This window comes from Anastrepha ludens, chromosome X, assembly GCF_028408465.1.
Source record: "Anastrepha ludens isolate Willacy chromosome X, idAnaLude1.1, whole genome shotgun sequence".
Taxonomy (NCBI): Eukaryota; Metazoa; Arthropoda; class Insecta; order Diptera; family Tephritidae; genus Anastrepha; species Anastrepha ludens.
Window position 1 is genome coordinate 77,313,234 of NC_071503.1, and position 22,017 is coordinate 77,335,250.

The 22,017-nt window shown below is 40.8% G+C and overlaps 1 protein-coding gene across 3 annotated transcripts in view; it reads left to right on the forward strand.

Moving 5' to 3' along the window:
• LOC128869547 (ADP-ribosylation factor-like protein 4C) overlaps positions 1-22,017 on the forward strand; it is a 110,841-nt gene that overhangs the window by 27,233 nt on the left and 61,591 nt on the right. The window contains exons 2-4 of one of the 3 annotated variants that reach the window (XM_054112113.1): positions 916-1,103; positions 1,177-1,296; positions 1,421-1,468. In XM_054112113.1, coding sequence (XP_053968088.1) covers positions 1,047-1,103; positions 1,177-1,296; positions 1,421-1,453 — 210 coding nt within the window. In that variant the 5' untranslated portion in view covers positions 916-1,046 and the 3' untranslated portion in view covers positions 1,454-1,468. Of the gene's footprint in view, positions 1-915; positions 1,104-1,176; positions 1,297-1,420; positions 1,469-16,915; positions 17,019-22,017 lie in introns of those variants that run through there. The other 2 variants (XM_054112114.1, XM_054112115.1) reach the window with 2 other exon arrangements.

A 22,017-nucleotide genomic window follows, 5' to 3' on the forward strand; every position in this document is an offset into this window, starting at 1 on the left:
GAATTTATATACATATTACCACAACGCAAACAAAAATACACAATTGGCCAGAGAATTTCGTTATCAATGCTGGATCAATGATAATCATGCAATGCTGATTCAGGGAAATTAAAGCAATTTGCATGGTTAAAAGTCTGACCCACAAATGCATAAATCAAATTGAAAGTATTAGACCACGCTGTGGTTTTCGTAAATTGCTGATGGTGATAGGCATGTATAATTTGTATCTACAAGATATGAAGAAACCACAAAATGTCCACGAAAATGGAATTTTACCTGATATCCATTTTCAATTAATAACAATTTTAAACACTTTGTTATTGTCATTTCAGTTATTTCTTGCTAATCGCAGTAATAATAAATCCGAGCAAAGCCTTCTTCTACTGGACACAATTTAAAGTGGATGTTTTCTACTTTTCTTATGTCCTTTGCTCAAGTAATTCGGCTCGAAAATAAACAGCTAATTTTGACGTCCTATCACGTACAAAAAGCAAAAACAAAACATGTATGATTTTAGTTATATGCTCATGCCATCACCTGTAATAAATTCGCCTTGAAATAAACTCTCTTAAGAAGTCTCTATTTTGTGTTCTAAATCATGATAAATCATTTATAAAAAAAATGTGTTTGATTTTACTTCTAATCTCAGCTAAATTTCTTCTGATTTACAGATGAGAATTAAAATATACCTTCTGCTCAAATATGAACGAGACGTTATCAATAAAACGGTCCGCGGATGACATATGGCAAAAATAAATTTTTTGTTTTTTGGTAGGACTGTTAGCTTACATGGCAAATTACAGCGTGATAACAAAACAAAAAATTTATTTTTGCCATATGTCATCCGCGAACCGTTTTATTGATAACGTCTCGTTCATATTTGAGCAGAAGGTATATATATTATATTGTTTTCAGAGCTTAACCCGCAAATGTCTCCAAAATGGAAGGCTGGAATATAACTAGTTGGTTTCCTACTAAAAGCAAATGTGAGAAGTAAGAACAGCGGAAACGTACAACACATATAATTATTTGTATTTTGCTCTGAAATGGGGGCAGCAATGGGGAAAAATGGGGGAAACTTTTTAGATGCGTTACCCTCGCAGGTAATTACTTTCCCATTTAAATTTTTGCTTTTGATGTAATTCAAACCAATATTCATATGTTTTGAACTTTCAGGGCACATTACACATTGTTATGCTTGGCCTTGACTCAGCCGGAAAAACAACGGCACTATATAGATTAAAATTTGATCAGTATTTAAATACAGTACCTACAATCGGATTCAATTGTGAAAAGGTAAATGCTTTATAATTATTATCAACTGTAGTTTTTCATACAAGTATAAAATAGGTTTTCAATAAGTAGTTTTAAGGCAATATACCGATTAAATTTATAAACATTTTTTTTGTTGTTGTTAAAGCACCGTGCTAAAAAACCCTGCCTAGAGCGATAATGCCATCTTCTTCGATATCGAGTTTCAGTAGATCTAGAAAACGTGCTGTTTAGTTGAGGTGGTGCTAACGAAGAATGGGTGCTTATTACGTGGGGGATTAATGCCGATTACATGATATTTGTCATCCTCCACCGATGGAGACAGAGTGCCGGCCGAAAAAGCTCGCGTATCTCCCGTCATTGATTTAAGGATGGGCTTGCATCGTTGACTTTAGCGTGGTCATTGCGATACACACTGTAGACAACGTTACTAAGTAATACTGAGTCAGTACATAGTTATGATTTTCGAATTGCAGCCAGAATACATTGTCGGCTTATGATGAGGTTGATATCTGCAATACTACTCTGAAGTCGGTTATAGTGGAGTTGTAGGAGCGGTAAAATTCTCAGAAAAGAGGTTACGTTTCGGGGTGTGAAGGATAAGTGGTGTGGTCTACATATTCTTTGGTGTGTATGACGCTGTGTGTTGCAGTCTGGCGGTGCGATATAGTTACTGGTGCGATGTAGTTACCGGTCGTCTTCGTCTAACTCATTTAACGGTACACCCAGAAAACGTGTTGTTTCGACAAGTTAGGTACCGAGAGAGAGCGTTGTTAGATGAGTAGGTTTAAGGGGTTATACGCAGTTATGAAGCAAATAAAAGACGGGTTGTCAAGGATTTATCCTGAAGAAACTTCAGAAATTTTAATTTGAAAATTTTTGGCGGTTATAAAAGCATCCTTTAAGAACGTAACAAAATTTTTTATTTATGAAAATGTTGATTATAGAGCGCGCTGCAGGCGATTTCTGGAACCTCCTTTAAAAAAAGACGATTTACGGTGTACATCGTAACTCAGGATTGGATTATCTGAAATCAAAAAACCAAACAAATTTTGTTAATATATTAGATTATCTAGTAATTAATCGTTCGGCTAATCAAAATAGTGAATTTTCACAAAATGACAGCTTTTAAAAGAAATGATTTCGATTTTTACGTTAAAATGTGCCCGTAAATTGATTATAAAATGGAAAATAAGTATTAGATTTACAAAAGGAACGATTAATTACTAGAAAATGTATCTTTAAAGATTGAGTTAAAACGGTTGACCGATCAAACAAGCCGTTTTCGAGATATCGTGTACACCGACTTGAAAAATGCCGTTTTGAAAAAAACACGTTTAAAGTTTCAATACCTACCTTAAAACGTGCCGAGGCATCTCTACATATTTAGGTATAACTCCGAAAGTATTGCTTAGATCTACTTCAAATTTCGTGCGTATACTTTTGAATATATGTACATTACAAAAATGCAATAAAAAAATTGATTTTTTTGAAAGTCATAACTGCGTATAACCCCTTAATAGGGCATGTCGAGATATGGTTAATATCGTGCGATGTGCCGTCACATGCTGGAAATATATTGAGTATGTCGGGGTCGATTCTGGATAGATGAGAGTTTAACCTGTTACAATATCCACAACGCAATCGGGCCAAAGTTACGCGGATCGTGCGAGGAAACTGATGCTCTTCGTCTGCAATAGGTGGTCATTGGACTTCGATAACGGCAATCGGGGGTCGGGAGCTTAGGAATGTGGTAAGGGTCTCTCTATGAATGTCGTTTAGGGTTTGTCTGTATATTGGCCGGTCCAGTGGTTGAAGATGTATTTTGTCCTGGGTCTCGTAAGTGTAGTTACAGAGATGTCACCTGACGTGCCTGAGAGGTGGCTCAGGCTCAAGTGAATGTCTGCAGTGGTGATACCTGCGGTAACACTCAAGCAGGAACAGTAACTGGTGGCTGAGCACTTTGTTGTGCTCCTTGACACGTCGCTTTAATGCCTCACTGTGTATATGTTGCAGGGGGGACATCAGGAGGCATGCCGTGGCTGTCCCGATGATAGTATTCTGATAGGTTTGTAGCTTTATCCACTGCAAATCACTGGTTCCAGGTAACCAGGCAGGCACTGTGTAGTTAATAACCGGCCTGCCAAGTGCTTTAAATGTCTCCAACAACATTTCTTTGTCTTTGCCGAAAGTACTGCCAGCTAGCGGTATGAAGACCTTTTTGACCTTAGCAACATTTGCTGTTGTATGCGTAGAAAAGTAGAGCAAACTATTAAAGATGACCCCCAAAATTGTGGGGTTGTTTACTGTCGGTATTTTACTTCTAGCTGTAATTTCATATCCTTCGTCCAAGTGGTAAAGAGGGTACCCGTGGATTTAGTGGGGGAAAGTTGGCGATTTCTCGGAATGGAAAATCGAGAAAGTGTGGTGAGATAATTGTTCACTTTGGAACACAAACCATCGATGTCATTGCCCGACTCTATTATCGAACAATCGTCAGCATAGTGGGCCAGAGAAATTTCCTCCGGTGGTTTGGGGAGCTTCTAAAAATAGAGTTCAAAAGAAAGGATAAAAGGACACCACCCAAGGGAACACCATACTTTATCCTCCTCGTCTGATTTTTGGTTTCGAAAGATGACTGACGAGTACCGACCATTCAAATAGTTCGTGGTCTGCCTCTCCAACCCCGCCGGGAGGGTCGACGGTATAATATCAAAAAAAAATACTAGATGACATTTTACAGTCGACACTCCCGCCAGGGCTGAAGAGATGGACCGCGAACTACCTGAGTGGTCGTCCCGCGTCGGTGATATTTCGAGACCAAACTTCAAAACAGAGAAAAATAAAGCAAGGAGTACCACAGGGTGGTGTCCTTTCACCCTTGCTTTTTAATTTCTATATTCCGAAACTCCCCCAGCCACCAGAGGGAATCTCACTGGTCTCATACGCCGAGGACTGCACGATAATGGCGTCGGGCAATGACATTGATGGCCTATGCGCCAAAGTAAACGACTACTAGGTAACTACACTACACTGACTTCCACGCCATTTCCACGACAGTCGGTTCTAGGTTACCGAAACGACTCGGTTTTATATCCGGCCAAGGACTGTCACTCTAGCAGCATTCCCCGTATGTAAATATGGGGAATGTTTATGCTGCTACAACAACGACTACCACGCCCGCCTTTCTCGTTTCTTCACTGCGAGAAACTTGAAACTTTCTCCCACTAAATCTACGGCGACCCTTTTTACCACCTGGACAAAGGAGGTCAAGCTGCAACTTCAGGTGCACGTCGATGATACCCCAATACCGACGGTAAATAACACCAGAATTTTGGGAGTCACCTTTGACGGCTTGCTCTCCTTCTCAGCGCATACAACCGCTATTGCAACGAGAGTACAGAATCGCAACAAGGTCCTCAAGTCGCTTGCCGGCAGCACTTGGGGCAAAGACAAAGAAATGTTGCTGTCGGCTTTCAAAGCAATAGGCCGACCGGTTCTTAACTATGCTGCGCCTGTCTGGTCGCCTGGACGCAGTGGACGAAGCTCCAGACCTGCGAAAATACTGCCATCAGGACCGCGACAGGATGTCTCCTGATGTCCCCAATTCAACACCTGCACGACGAGGCTCACATGCTCCCTGTAAAGGAGCACAACAAAATGCTCGACAAGCAGTTTCTGCTAGGGTGTTACCGCAGGCCTCACCCATGCAGACACCTGCTTGTGCCTGAGCCACCTCCCAGGCACATCAGGAGACATCTCCTTAACTACGTGGACGAGATCCAGGACAAAACTGACAGACCATTCCAGGATCAGACAGTGTACAGACAGGTCATAAACGACATTCATCGGGAGACCCTTACCACCTTCTTAAGCTCCCGATCCCCGAATGCCGTTATCGGAGTCCAACCGCCACCTATTGCAGACGAAGAGCTCCAGCTTCCCCGAGAGTCCCGCGTAACTTTGGCACAATTACGTTCTGGATACTGTAGCAGGTTAAACTCCTACCTATCCAGAATCGACCCCGACATACCAAACATATGTCCGGCATGTGAAGGCACCCCGCACGACACTAACCTCCCATTCCCATGGCAGCCGGTTCTACATACCGGAATGACTCGGGTTTTTCCCGACCAAGGGCTGCCGCCCCAGTATACTAGCCCTGTCTAGTGAAACCCTTATCATCCCACCCCTTACGTCACAGGAGCAAACTCTCGCAGCAATCCTGCTCCAAATACTTCTGCTCAGAGCTGGAATCGTTAGGTCCCTGTCAAACCCGACGAAGCACAACGACAAGGTGGCTATCACCTTCAACGGTTGCACTTCGTCGGACCCGAAGAGATGCGCGAGCTATTTTAGCCGGCTTTTCATATTGCATCCTCCGGGCGACAGAACCAAACGTCGTGCTACCAGAAGGCTGCACAAACTGGCGAACGACAGTGCGCCACTTACTTTCTCCGGTGATGAGGTTCAGGGGGCCATCAACAAGTCGAAATCATCGAAAGCCATTGGCCCTAACGGACTTAACGCGCTGATGCTGAAGCATCTGGGACCCCTGGGAGTAGGATTTCTTACAAGGGTTTTCAATCTGTCCCTGGCCACTCTCATCATCCCTGACAAGTGGAAAGCAGGGAGGAGAGTGGTCCCACTACTGAAACCTGGGAAACCCGCCAACCAAGGGGAGTCTTATCGGCCGATAACTCTCCTTTCCCCAGTAGTGAAGACACTTGAAGCCCTCCTACTCCCACTCTACACGAAACACCTGGCCCCAGCCCCACATCAGCACGGTTTCCGACGAGTGCACAGCACCACCACTGCACTCACCGCCATAAACGCCCAGATAAATCGCGGGTTTAACTAAAACCGCCCCTGCGAGAGGACTGTCCTAGTAGCGTTGGACTTGAAACAGGCTTTCGATACAGTCAGCCATTCCACGCTACTAGATGATATTTATCAGTCGACACTCCCGCCAGGACTGAAGAGGTGGTCCGCGAACTATCTGAGCGGTCGGCATTCGTCAGTGATATTTCGAGATCAAACTTCAAAACAGAGAAAGATTAAGCAAGGCGTACCGCAGGGTGGTGTCCTTTCTCCCTTGCTTTTCAATTTCTACATCTCGAAGCTCCCCCAACCACCAGCGGGAGTTTCCCTGGTCTCATACGCTGGCGACTGCACGATAATGGCGTCGAGCAATGACATCGATGGTCTGTGTTCCAGAGTGAACAACTACCTCACCGACCTTTCTCGATTTTTCACTGCGAGGAATCTCCAACTTTCCCCCACCAAGTCCACGGCGACCCTCTTTACCACCTGGACAAAGGAGGTCAAGCTGTCCCTTAAGGTAAAAGTCGATGATACACCAATTCCGACGGTAAATAACCCCAAAATTTTGGGTGTAACCTTTGACAGCTTGCTCTCCTTCTCTGCGCATACAACCGCAATTGCCACAAAAGTCCAAAATCGCAACAAGGTCCTCAAATCGCTGGCCGGCAGCACTTGGGGCAAAGACAAAGAACTGTTGCTTTCCACATTTAAGGCAATTGGCCGGCCGGTTCTTAACTATGCTGCGCCTGTCTGGTCGCCTTGAACTAGTGATTCGCAGTCGACAAAGCTATAGACTTGTCAAAATACCGCTATTCGGACAGCGACCGGGTGCCTCCTGATGTCACCCATCCCACACCTTCATAACGAGGCACAAATGCTCCCAGTTGTGGAGCACAACAAATTGCTCAGCAAGCAGTTCCTGCTTGGATGTTACCGCAGGTCTCATCCCTGCAGACACCTGCTTGAGCCCGAGCCGCCTCCCAGGCACATCAGGAGACACCTCCTAGACTACGCCGACGAACTCCAGGACAAAACTGACCGTAACCTACTGGACCGGACTGTATTTAGACAGCCAATAAACGACATTCACCGGGAGACCGTTACCACCTTCTTGAACTCCCTTCCTGTGAATGCCGTAATCGGAGTCCAACCACTACCTATTGCAGACGAAGAGCTCCAGCTCCCCCGTGAGACCCGTGTAACACTGGCACAACTACGTTCTGTATACTGTAGCAGGTTAAACTCCTACATATCCAGAATCGACCCCGACATACCAAACACATGTCCGGTGAAGGTACCCCGCACGACACTAACCACCTCTTCACATGCCCCCTTAAACCGACTCATCTAACCCCCCTCTCCCTCTGGACCCAACCCGTCGAAACAGCATGTTTCCTGGGCCTACCCTTAGATGAGCTAGACGAAGACGAACGATGATATGCCTACACTGACAGGGCTACCTATGCTGCTAACAACAACAACAAACAACACTAACCACCTTTTCACATGCCCTATAAAACCCACTCATCTAACACCTCTCTCCCCCTGGACCCAACCCGTCGAAACAGCTAGTTTCCTGGGCCTACCGTTAGTTGAGCTAGACGAAGACGACCGGTAACTACACTACACTGACAGGGCGAAGATACTGCTACAACAACAGGAACGGTATAATATCTTCTAGCAGCGTGGAGTGGCTGACAGTATTGAAAGCCTTCTTCAAGTCTAACGCTACTAGGACATTCCTCTCGTAAGAGCGGTTTTGGTTAAACCCGGGGTTACTGTGCACTCGGTGGAATTCATGCGGGAGTGTTGCGCAGGTCTGGTGTTTCGTTAAGAGAGGGAGTAGGAGAGTCTCAGGAGTCTCCCCTACTGCGGAAAGGATAGTTATTGACTGATAAAACTCCCTTTGGTTGGCGCATTTTCAGGTTTCGGTAGTGTGACCACTCTCCCTGATTTCCACTTATCAGGAATTATGAGAGTAGCCATGGTCACGTTGAAAACCCTGGTGAGGTACTCTACTCCCAATGGACCTAGGGGTTTCATAATCAGCATGTTTAATCCAGCTGTGCAAATGGCTTTAGAAACTTTTGCTTTGTTGATGGCCACCTGGACCTCGTCGCTGGAGAAAGTAAGTGCACACTTTTGTTTGGCAGTTAGTTTAGCCTGCTGGTAGCACGAAGTTTGGACCTGTTGGCCGGAGGAAGCAGTATGATTTGTGGGCTGAAGTAGCTCGCGCATCTCTTTGGTTCCGACGAAGTACAACTGGTAAAGGTGATTGCTACATTATAGTTGTGCTTCGTCGGGTTCGACATGGTCCTTACGGTGGACCACACCAGTGATGAAGTGGCAGGTCGGGTCGAGTTCCTGTATTGTTGTTGTGGTAGCAGCTTACGAAACCCCGTCTGAGCAAATTTTGGCAGCGCTCTCATGAGAAAAGGTGTTTCGCAATAAGATTTAGTTATTCAAGAATGATTCTCTCCATTTATTTGTATTTGAGACGAAGGTGCCCCATACGTCCCATACGTCATACCGGAATACACAAAAACTGGCAACTTTCTACTTTTGAAGCCTACAGTAAAGCACGGGGGTGGGTTCATTTTCTGCATCTGGGCCGGGAAAATTGCATTTTATTGAGAGTATTATGAATCAGGCTGCGTATCTTAACATTTTAAAAGAAAAATTGCCACTTTGTACAGAAAAACTTGGTCAAGGGGGCATTATCAGGACAATGACCCGAAGCATAAAGCGTATAATGTGCGATCGTGATTTTTATATAATAGTGCGCATGTCATAGATACACTAGCACAGAGTCCAGATTTAAACCTCATTCAGAACTTGTGGTGCTATCTCAATGGGAAAGTTCGCCAGCGTAGCATAAATTCAAAGGATGAAATGAAGAGTATCGTTCCGGACGAATGGCAAAAAATTTAGCACAGCTTTTGTGAAATGCTCGTTAAAAGTATGGCAAATAGATTACACATGGTTATTAGAAACAAAGGCATACATACGAAATATTAATATTTACATGAACTTTATTTTAAATAATGTACGAGCTTTTTCACCTCACTCAAAATGTATTATAACTGAATTAAAAAATTGAGTTTAATTTTTTAGTTTTTGATTGATACCACTGTAGTAATAAAATATGCAATAACTTTTTTGAACCGTTTGTATTACTTATGATTTATGGAAAAAATAATTAATAATTTTTTTTAAACTACGAGTTTCGCTTGGGGCTACTGTATCTGCTTTTCGTGTTCCAGTGGGCAAGTTGTAGGGCTTCAAGTGCTCTTCGTCCGCTTATGTTGGGTGACCAGTATCCAAATTTCCAAATTTAGATCTCTTATTCGGGGATACCCGGGATCAACCTGGCATAGGTGGTCACGCTCATTCGCCAAAAAGGGCTGCTTCAGCTTGGTTTCTTGGACCTCAGCTATTGGGATTTCATGTGGACTCATTGAGTTGTCTATCTCGTCTATCCTACTCAATAGTCACTTGAAGTTAAATTGGAGGAGTCTAAAGCTCCTCGGAGTGACGGTCGCAATTCGGGTCGTAAGAGACGCGTGAGGTTGTGTACGTTGGTCCTGTTGTTGTGTTGCTCTGTTGAGCTCCTTGGAACCGTGAAGGTTCGGTTTATGGTGCTGGTTTGTTGTGCCAGCATGTTGATTAGCCGTAGGGGCTAAAGGCGCCAGATGGCGGAAGCAACACGTAACCTTAAGTATAATCGTCCTGATAAGATACTAAATCTTTCGGTCTAAATAGAGCCAATATTTCCAGATGCACTACTTTGACTTTTTCCTGTCCAGTTTTGCATTGCTGTATACGATACATCACATCATTCAACCTATTAATCACCTTGTATGAACCTTCCCAGGAAGTTTGCAGTTTTGGAGAAATCCCTTTCTTTGAGGATTATATGGAAGTACTAAACTATTTTCGCTGAATCCTTCGGAGTTCACAGTACGGTCGAATTTATGCTTTATCTTGTTGCTGCTTAGTTGGATAAACTGCAGTGTAATTCTTCCACGTCATCCTGTAGTGTTTCCCAATGTTTTCGGAGGAGCGGTAAACCCATCGGAAGCCTGAAATCGCTTCCAAAAATGGTCCTTGCAGGCGATAGTTCATAACAAGCACATATATGTTGCCGGAGTTATTTGCTGGAAACGGACCCGCCACATCCATGGCCAGTTGCGCATATAATGAACCTTTGTACGTGAACTGGAATAATCATCTCAATGCTGCATGTTCGGTTCTCAACTGGAGTCGTTGAGCGTACAAGTAGTTGTGGAAATGTTTTACGCACTCAACCGCAGATAACAGTTCTCGTCTGGTCACTGGCTTTCCGAGGACTCTGCTGTAGTATGCGATTACTTCTTATTGGCCGTTGATGATCTGTGACAGTACTCCACCTATTCCGTATGCGCTATCATCCGTATCCACAAAAAAAACTTTTCTTCCGCGACCGGATACGCTTACATAGCGCAGTAGAAAGAAGCTCTTTCAAATGCTAGAACGCTTCCTCTTTTTCCTTGTGCCACACAAACGCTCAATTCTTCTTAGTGAGATTGTTGAGACTCCGGGCAACATTTGCGAAACCTGAAACAAAACGACGGTAATACGTGCACAGTCCTAGGAAACTTCGCGCTTGGTTCACATTTCTTGATCGTGGCCAATATTTTACTGCTTCTATTTTCTCTTCATCCGCTGTGATGCGCTCGGTTGTCACCTAATGTCCAAGATACGTGTCTTCTATTTTGAACAAGGCCCACTTCTTCCAATTCAATCGTAAGCCCGTGGAGGCAATGATGATGTCATCTAGATAGATCAAACACGTTTTCCAGTGGAGTTCATTCAGCACATGTCCCATCAGGTGATCAAAGGTTGTTGGTGCGTTACATAAACCGAAAGGCATCACAACAAACTGCCATAACACATCTTCTATGCTGAAGGCTGTCTTGTCATGGTCGCAATACTCAATTTCCACCTGCCAGTAACCACTTTTTAAATCAGGCGTGGAAAACCATTTCACGCCGGATAAAGTGTCCAGAGGGACATTTTAGGAGCAGCTGTCCTTTTTCGTGACTTCATTCTTTCGCGCTTTCTATAATCCTCACAAAATCAGATGCTTCCATCTTTTTTTTTAACCAGCAAAACCGTGCTCAACGTATTATCCTGGATTATCTGGTTTGCTTCTTCATCTACTCGATGTTTTTCGCTGGCAGACTTTGCAAAATCGTAGTTGAATAGGCAATCTCTCTTAGCTTTCGTCCTCTCTACCCCTCTTATTTACTGCAACCAATTCCTTATGAAATCGGAGGTTTTTCTTCCCGTCGAAACATACTATGGCTTCTACAACCCGGCATTTCCCTATAACAGCACCTTTAACCAAAATAACTGGTGAATTCAAATTATTTACTACTCTTACTGGAGGCCTCTTGTCTTTTTCCGTCTTCACTAGTGTCCTTCCCACCATTATGTTTGTCGTCTCCGTAGCAGCCTCTATGACCCCCACAGATTTTGGCAGAATCCGTTGCTCATTGCCGGTGCTTAGCGTTATCTCCATATTCTGACTCGACAGAACCCTTTTACCCAAATCCAAGGCAAATCCGAGCAGCTTGAAATCTACTCTTATTATGACTTCATCCATGATTTCAGGCAGTAAAAATATGTGAACTTCTAACAAAGCTCCAATAACAAGTTCGCAAACTACCTTTCCGGAAATCGTAGCTCTCTCTCCTTGAGCTGTCTGGAGCCTGTAGCCTACCAGTGGTTCCACATTACCATTTGTCAAATCTGACTGGATGATCGAGTTCGTTGAACCTGTGTCTAGGGTAAGCACCTGTTGCTTTTCCGTCCAATTTATGCGACAGACACTGCGGGGCATTCAGTTGTGGCAACCAGTTCTCGCCCCTTAGAGCTGGTTCGTTTTAGTTTAACGCTGCTGTGAATCGGGAGCGTCATTATCAGTTTCAGCGCTTCGCTTTCTTCCACCTGTGTTCGTTTTCGGTTGGCTGCGAGGTATCCTGCAATTGCAGGCCATAAGCCTGGGCCTACCGCAGTTGTAACACTTTACATCCGAGCTTCTTCGTGTAAACTGAGAAAAGGACTCCCATCGAGGTAGGCTCTTTAACATCAACTCGATGGATTTTGTGCACTGGCTTGCTCAAGATAACTGCTCTTTCCTGTATCAGTGCAAATGAAACTGTTTCAGCAAACGTCCCCTTCTGTGTTCAGTATGCTGCCCGTTTCGAGTCCGGATCTCGTATACTTCTTATGAATGCCTGGCACTTTATCTTCTCAACGAAGTCTGCTTTTTCTTTCGCATACGCTAAATGTGCCAACCGCTCAATCTCTGTCGTGCATTCCTGCAAGCTCTCATTTGTCTTATGAAAGCGATTCGTCAGTTCCATCTGGAATGTCTGTTGCCTGTGGTCAGTCCCGTAACGTCTCTATTGTTGCCATCAGACTGTCGTAGTTAAAAACAAATTTAAATTTTCATTCGAAATGGTTACCATATGCTTTTACACAAGTCTTCAAATAATTAGGCCATTCATCTATTGCAACGCGCACGGTTTCTATGGATATTGACGTCGCTGCTCGAACATAAGATTGTTTGAAACCACGGACTTAACCCCTTTTTCGCAGAAATGAAGAGATGTAACGCGTTTACAAGACGGAGACTGGATGGTAGTCTCGTTGAACACTTGGAACAACATTTTTTGCGTCTTTAGAAGTTTTTGTATAGATTTTGTCGTTTTTCGTATTAAAAACTTCTTCACAGTGAAACAGTGAAAATTTTGTCATCCGTGAAAAGAATATTTTCAAGGCCCTTGACCGCGTGCCACCGAAGAAGCTGCTAACATCTATCGAGTCTAATTTTCTTCAAGCCCGTTGTCAAAAGATGACTAGTTAAGCGACGGAAGTCTTTAATGTGGAGATCACCCCTGGAAATGAATTTTTGCTTCCTAAGAAGATGTCTGGGAATTTTTTCTCGAACAGTTTTTATGGCTGCACTGGTTCGAACCACGCGAGGAGGACTACTTCTTTTTCAGTCTGCCACTTCAGACGCTTGTGAAAAACGATTGATTGTGCCGTAAACAAACATTCTCGAAATATTAAGTTTGTTTCAGCAATTTGTAAATCTCACTTTTACGACACTTATGTAATGCAATCAGTGTACAGCGAACAAAAGTAAAAACAACGGAACTTTTTTCTGCGAATTTGTTCTTGGCGTATGTATTGTAAAATTGGTCTCGAATTTATGGTAAGGCTAGGTATATAACACAACAACGAGAGGTTGTGCAAGATCCTAATGTAATTACAATGTAAGGTATAAAAAAATGAAAAATGTTACGCAATTTGATCTTAAGATCTAAAATTTATTAAATTAAAATTAAATTACATTATTCATGAAGCCAAAGAATTGAAGAAAAAGAAAGAGTAATGCAAGAATTTAGCGCAGTAGAGACAAATTATTAAATAGATTAAATTATCCTTTACTGTACATAGTATTACTGTACATATTTTAAAGTGCAACGTATTTTTAGGACCCTGAACTTAAGGGATAGTTTGTTCTATAGGCAGCAGTATAGATGAAAGACTGACGTTCAGATATTACAGAAGTGAATTTCAAGTGGAAAAGCTGTTGTAATCGTGACGATTGAGTAATGCGAAGACGACTTTTGAGATGCGGATACTCTGCTTTTGTGAAGCATTATAAGACACTTGAACTTCAACATGTCGTCGAGTGATATCGAGGTTATCTTGCGAGCCCATAGAGAGATGTGATCATACAGTTTTATGCTATATAGAATATATACCTGGTAATGTTATTATATATCCCATTGAGTTTTTTTGCTTTGACTATCAGTTTTAGCATAGAGTTCACAGCCGTACAACAGCGTTGGTAGCAAACCAGATTTCGCGATGAGCAGTCTTGTGGGCCTTGGAGTTAGGTGCTATGTTAACTATAAACATCTTAGCATTCCGTATACTTTACCAATTTTACTATAGATATGATTATCCCACGTTAGATGTCTATGGAATCGCACACCTAGGTTTTTAGCTATTGTACATCGACATACGGTATAGCTGATCTGTTTAATAAAATTTTATCATAAAAATTTATGTAAAAATGTTTTTTAGATATATCAATACAAGACCAGGCCATTGTTAATAATAATAATTTCTTTTACTTCAGATACATTAGCTTGTGATTGATTGATAGTGTCAAAAGCCTTGGAATGGTCACGAAAAGTTAGTAAGGTTACACGATTATTGTCAATATTTATTCGAACATCATCTGAACCGGTAAGAAGCGCAGTGATACGGCTTTTATTACGCCTGAAGATTGGTACGGACTGACCAGGGAGTTTTTACATAAAAATTAGTCAATTTGTCGACGCATTAAGCGCTCTAAGGATTTCAGAATTTGTTGGTTGGTTAAATTGGTGATTCATCCAGAATCTAACTACCGATTCCCCACCATTTTGTTGCCACATCCTCGCTACCAACTTGTTTAACAGTTATTTACATCATGACTATATCCAGTTTGTGCAGTTTAAGAACCTGATTAGGTTTTTGATGTCTAAGCCAGACACTTGTTCGACTTTCGAACAGGGGTTTGCTCAGGGTTGACATTCTCTCCTTGCATAACGCAGGGCATTCATAGAGGAAATGGAAAATCGTTTCCTTTTTCCTTTATGACTGCCGTGAGTCTCCAAGCGTCTCGACGTTTCATGTTAATTAATGCTGACGTTTGTTTGAGGTTGAAGGAATGACCTTAACGTTTTGCTGATTTTGCATGTCGTTTGGTCTCTCCATCTACAATCCGCGATTCAGAAGTATTTTGCAGAGTGTCTGTACTGAGTACCACCAGTTTAGAGGTTGTTTCAGCCGATGGCAGTGTCTGAATTGCAGCTTGGCTATCCGAAAGAAAAGCGATATTGTCCTAGATAGAGAAATCTGATACTGCACGCATTAGGAAAACGAACATTTTATGTCTATGGGAATACATACCTGCTCCACCACCACAATCCATTTCAGAACCATCTGTGTAGACTGTAGTGTCGAAGTGGTTTAGTGAGAAACCCTTACTCCATTCCTCCTAAGGTGGAAAGAGAATGGCGAAATGCCTATTGAATATTCCGTCGGGACGAATTAGTCAGTCCTCTCCGAGGTATACTGGGCTTATCGCAATAATAGATTGCCATGACCATAAGTTTGTTTTTTTCCAACGACCCCTTTCATTTACATGGTGCGCACACTGACCAACGTATCGTAGCCCCTTTACGCAGCCCGTAGAGAACACAAAATTGAACAAAACTTATCCCGTAGAGAGCAACTGCGTTCTTTTAGTTACATATTTACACAATACATCGGTTTGTGTGCGTATGAGTTTGATTGTATCTACACAAACTTGCCATTGATATCAGTTACAATTTTTCATTGTTTAATAAACCAAAGCTAAAAACCAACAAGTGCAAATAGTTCATTTATCTATGATTAACATTATTCAACATTGTTTTTAAGTTATTTTAACAAAAATTAAAAATTTCCAAGTTTATTTTATGATGAATGATTTCGAAATGTACTGTTTGGCAACACTGTGTGGTGAGAGAGCAATCCTGAGAAGAATTTTCAAAAATCTTGCTATAAAATCTATGATACTACGATACGGAAGAGAAGTAATTCTCCATTTACATGGGGCTCTCATTAGTTTGATCGTAACATCTGACAGGGGACTGCGTTTACGTCGGTGACTGTGTGCAGCATTAGTGCGCAATTAGAATACGACATCTTCGTTCTTGTTGATACCTGGCTTAATATAAGTTTCTACGACAGTGAGTTCCTCGGCCCGAACTTATTAAATGTTTTTCGCTTGCGTGGTGGTGGCGTTCTAATTACTGTCAATTGTCATTTGAGCGCATTTTTGTGTCCACTCATTAACGGTGACTGCCTGTTGGATCAGATCTGCGTGTGCATAAATTGTCCCATTTCACTAGGCTCTTTATATTCACTTGCCTCGCTTTTGCCGCCTGAAAGTTCATTCGAGTTGCACAAAGCGCATATTGACAACATAGTATATCTAGTCTTGAATAATCTAAGTAACAATCATTTATGTACGTGTGTTAGGTGATTTCAATTTAAGTGAGATAAATTGGTGTACTAGGGTCTCTAACTCTACTCTCGCACCAAATAATGTTTCTGCAAATCATTAATTATATTTTATTGATAATATTCATTGTGTTAATTTATTTCAAATTAATAATATTGTTAACTCTCTGAATAGAACCCTGGATCTCATATTTCTAAGTGATAACTTAAGGCACCTTTCTGGTCTAGAGACGTGAAAATTGAAGGCGTTGAAAATTGAAGAAAAACAATCGGTATCAATTGAAAACCGTTTCTATGCTTTTAACTTTTGTTCTATAACGTTTCCAGTTTCTATACGCTCGATTTCGTTTTGAAATTAATGTTTTGATGTGGCTATTAGCTATTACAAGCGGCACAAGTTGATTAAAAATGTTACTAATATTAGTTTGAATAAAGTCAATCTAACCGTTTACTAAAGCCATTATGTATATAGAAGCCCAGTTTACAGAATCGTCACACTTCTCAAGCTCATCATATTGAATATGCTTAAAGTCGCGGTATGGGTAATTCTCTGTTTTGCTTGTCGATTCGATATCGAAAGTCAGATAAATGAGATTGTGGTTAGAAAAGCTTGAACAATCCAGTTGATCATATAGAAGTACTTTGTTCTTATTGTTTACGAGAAATATATGAAGTAAACAGCTATTTTTATTTGTAAAATTAGTGGGAACCGAGCAGTTGACTGAAAATAGCCCCAAATTCCTCATAGCCAATACGAAAGTGTGTGTCGTCGCGGATCGGAATTAAAATTGCCGCCTAGTATTATATTATTAAAAGACAAGGTAAGTTATTCCTAGTAATCAACAAAGTCAACATAATTAACGTACTCATTTGGTATACATATAAACGCAGCCCAACAAGATTTTGTTTGTTGTTATATATAAAAATAGATATTCGATAGAGTTACTGCTCACAGATTTACAGTGGAGTGTGCATAAGATACCACATTTTACAAACATAGCAACCACATACCACATTTTACAAACATACCACATTTTAAAAACATTACAACAAACAAAAGCTTGGGTTGAAAATATGTCACATTAGTTTTCTTACCGAAAAAATTTGACGAATTCAGATACCTTTTTGAATAATCAAGCCTTGATGCTATTTGCGATTTAAGACAAGGTTTTCTGCTTGTCACAATAACGAGTCAGTTTTGTCAGTAGGTATACATTATTAAGGCCTGATAGGGCGGTGGTGGGGACCCTAATTAAAACTTATGTGACAAATTTTCAGCCCAAGTTTTTGTTTACAGTAAAAGTACTACCTTTGGAACCGCAAAAAGGATTAAAACTCATAAAATAATATAATAGAAACAAACAGCAAGAAGATTGCACGATCATATATTAACATTCTGAGAATACACAGAAAAAGGGAACTGTAAATAGTTAACATACTGTCAGTGAAGATAGAAAATATAGAAAAGAGAATTAAGATAAAAAGAGAGAAAGTTTCGAAGCTATATTTGTTAATCAATTTTTGTTTTTAACTGCCGTAATATTTTATGCTGAGGGCTTTCATTTGCTTACTGTTGCGATTTGCTTTATTCTATGTACGCTTGTCACCTTTATTGCCTCGCCTTGTTTTTGCAAAAACGAACAAAAATATTACCACGCACGGAGAACACAGAAGTGAGCCGTTTTTATCTTTTAATCTCAGTGCTAAACTGCAAGACTTCACGATTTTGCTTTATTAGGCTTTTCTGTATGCGGGCGTCTTTTTTTTTTATATCCCCTTTATTTATTACAGTCTGTTATACAGGGTGAACGACATGAAGTGTAACCTATTCAAAGCACCATAACTTTTTTGTGTGAAATTAGTTTTTATTGATTCAAAAGACAAAATTGTTCAAAAATGATTACAGTTTTAACATACACATATTCAATTTAGCTCGATATGACCACCTTTTGCCTTGACTATTGCCTTCAAACACTCAAAAAATGAGTTGCATCCTGCACGAATGTGATCATGAGGTATTTTGGCCCATTCTCGTATAAACGCTTTTTTTAGCGCATCCATACTGGCATATTTTTTCCTCATCGTGCTCTCCGAAATGGAACAGATGGAATAGTTCATCGGATTTGCGTCTGGCGAATTCGAAAGTCATTGTGTGGACGAAATGAAGTGTGGAACATGATTTTTTAACCATTCTTGGTTCCCACGAGCTTAATGAGACGGTGCCGAGTCCTGTTGGAACGTCCATGGTCTACGACCGAAATGTTTGCGTGTCCACGGCGGCCCAAACCATTACTTGCGATGGGAAATTGCTTCGAGTGGCCATACGTAGGCTCAAATTCTCGTATGAGCATTCGGTCAAGTAAACACGATCGTTTTGAGTGTTTATGAACTGCTCAATTGGGAAATTTTTTTCATCAGAAAACACAATGTTGGGAAATTTGCCACGTTCGTGCAAGCGCAACAACTTCTTTGCTCTTTCGCACCGAACTTTTTTTTCCTGGGGTGAAAGATAGTGTGCTTTTTGGAACTTGTAAGCCTTGACCTTGAGCTCATTTTTCAATATGCGTCGAATGCTGTCTTGCGATATTTTCAGTTCTTTGGCCATTTTTCTTCCACTTCGACGTGGATTTCGTTCAAAATCGTGCCTTCACTTTCCGAACCATTTCTGGCTTTGTTGCGGCTTTTTTTGGTCCACCTCCATAGCGTTTTGCAATGCTACCAATATCATTGTAACGTTTTATAGTGCGATACACAAACATTTTATTCACTTTGAGGTGACTGAGCTCACGAACAATGGCTGGTTGTGATTTTCCAGCCAAATATAACGCATTCACACTATTACGTTTGCATTCCATTACAGAAAAAAAAAATTCAACAAAACTGAGACGCAAATGCTTTTGATGGCTTATAAACAAGAAGTTGGTAATACTTCATATCGTTCACCCTGTATATTAGCAATATATAATTTTTTTACAATTACGGTCTATTATGTTCTTTTACCAATGTAAGAAGAATCTGTTATTTTTATTTTTTTGTAATTACACTGTAAATCTTATAGTTAGATCAGGCGGTGTGAGTCACTTTAATCTTCGTTTGATATTTTCTGCCGGTACTATTTTACGCATTTGTTCGTTTAGGTGGACTGACAGTCGCTGTATATGCTTAGTGCTACATTTCGTGATTGTTTCTTGGATTGTGTCTACGTTTAAGTCATGATGTATGGCTTCATTGGAAATAAACCAACCAGTATTTTTATATTTCGTAATATTTTGGATTGTGTTCGCCGTATGAGCTGAAGATTTGTGTTTTTTGCCATTCCCCATATTTCTATTCCGTATGTCCAGATAGGAGTAATAATTGTTTTGTATATAGTCATCTTATTATAAAGTGATAGTTTTGATGCTTGTCCGATTAGCCAACTTAATTGCCGGTACTTATTCTTAATTTGATTTCTTTTGTTAATGATATGCTGTTTGTTTCCATGTTAGTTTTTCGTCAATAGTTATTCCAAGATATTTTGCTGCTGGGCAGATTTTTATTTTGCTGTTTTTTAAAGTAAGATTATATTTTGATGTCTTTTTGTTTGTATATATAACTTGTATAGTTTTGTCTTTATTAACTTCTATACCCCATTCGTCAAACCAGTTTACTGTATTGTTTATTAATTTTTGAAGTGTAAAAGTCGCCAGTTTTTCGTCATTGTTTGATGACATTTATACAGTATCATCCACGAACGTTGCTATCATTGCATTATCTGTTGTCGGAGTTGGCACATCTGCGGTGTATATTAGATATAAAAGAGGACCTAATACACTGCCTTGCGGTACCCCAGCTGTCATTGGTAGAATATCGGAATATTCGGCTTCATATCTATATATATAAATGTGAAAATCTGTCCCTATATTCGCTTAAAACTCGCGAACGGGCTCACCTATCCAAACCAAATTTTTAGGCTTTGTTTGGACTATTCAGTAGATGGTTTGTGTTTTAAAATTTTAAGAATCGGAGACCAGGGTCTCGAGAAATAGGCCAAAACGTGAACCCGGGTAAGCCTAGGATGTGTTTGTACAATATGGGTAGCAAATGGAAGCTGTTGATGATTCTATAGTATAGAGTATTTTTGATGCCGCTCCGTAACTAGGGTCTCGAGATATCGCCCAAAATGTGGACCCCGATAACTTAAGGATGTGTTCGTACAATATGGGTAGCAAATGGGAGCTGTTGATGGTTTCTATAGTATAGAGTATTTTTCATACCGTTCCGTGACTAGGATCTCGAGATATAATCCAAAACGTGGACCCGGGTAACCCTAGGATGTGTTTGTACAATATGGGTAGCAAATGGAAGCTGTTGATGATTCTATAGTATAGAGTATTTTTGATGCCGCTCCGTGACTAGGGTCTCGAGATATCGCCCAAAATGTGGACCCCGATAACTTAAGGATGTGTTCGTACAATATGGGTAGCAAATGGGAGCTGTTGATGATTTCTATGGTATAGAGTATTTTTCATACCGTTCCGTGACTAGGGTCTCGAGATATAATCCAAAACGTGGACCCGGGTAACCCTAGGATGTGTTTGTACAATATGGGTAGCAAATGGAAGCTGCTGATGATTCTATAGTATAGAGTATTTTTGATGCCGCTCCGTGGCTAGGGTCTCGAGATATCGCCCAAAATGTGGACCCCGATAACTTAAGGATGTGTTCGTACAATATGGGTAGCAAATGGAAGCTGTTGATGATTTCTATAGTATAGAGTATTTTTCATACCGTTCCGTGACTAGGGTCTCGAGATATAATCCAAAACGTGGACCCGGGTAACCCTAGGATGTGTTTGTACAATATGGGTAGCAAATGGAAGCTGCTGATGATTCTATAGTATAGAGTATTTTTAATGCCCCTCCGTAACTAGGGTCTCGAGATATAGACCAAAACGTGGACCTGGATAACCCTAGGATGTGTTTGAACCGGTACCTTACCTGTATATAGGTGACCACCACAATCAAATTTTAAAAAAGTACAGAAAAGGCTATTGTGACATCTTTAGAAAGTATGTTGAATGAAAAAAATCAACTAATTCAACTGTTTAAACATTTTACGAGTTCTATAAAGAAAACTTAATATGAAAAATTTCTTGCGATATAAAACAAACATTTTATATTATGTATGGTGGTGCGAAGCCCACTGGGTGATGCTAGTCTTATATAAAATTTTCAATCAGTTATGTAGCTCTTTAAAAGTTCAAAGTAGTTTCGTGGAAAGATTCGTTTGAGCTTATGCAAAAATCCTCTTTGCCAAACTTTATCAAAGGCTTTTGCAATGCCGAGGTATACAGCTACAAAATATTTTTTGTCATTCATATCGTTAAGTATATTGTTAGCAACCCTGTGGATTTGTTGGACTGTTGAGTGTTGTCGTCGAAATCCGAATTGATGGCTTGGTATCACTTTTTTTGCTGTCAAAATTGGTTCTAGTCGGTCGAACAATATATTTTCAAACACTTTTGAAAGTATTGGCAATAAGCTGATGGGTCGATATGAGGCAGTTTTGGTGGCATCTTTACCTGGTTTGGGTATGGCGGTAGAATATGAGAAGTATTTAGTTTCTAACTTCCAATTAAATATATTTCTTATGAATTGCAATGCTATTTCAGGTAACTCTTTTAAACTCTTTCCATTTAGTAGGTCATATCCTGCAGCTTTTTTATCGTTCAGCTCTTTCATTTGATTTTTAATTTCATTTATGGTAGTCTTTCTTGTTTTGGTTTACGGAATGCTTATTGTGTTATCAGCTTTAATTTTTTTC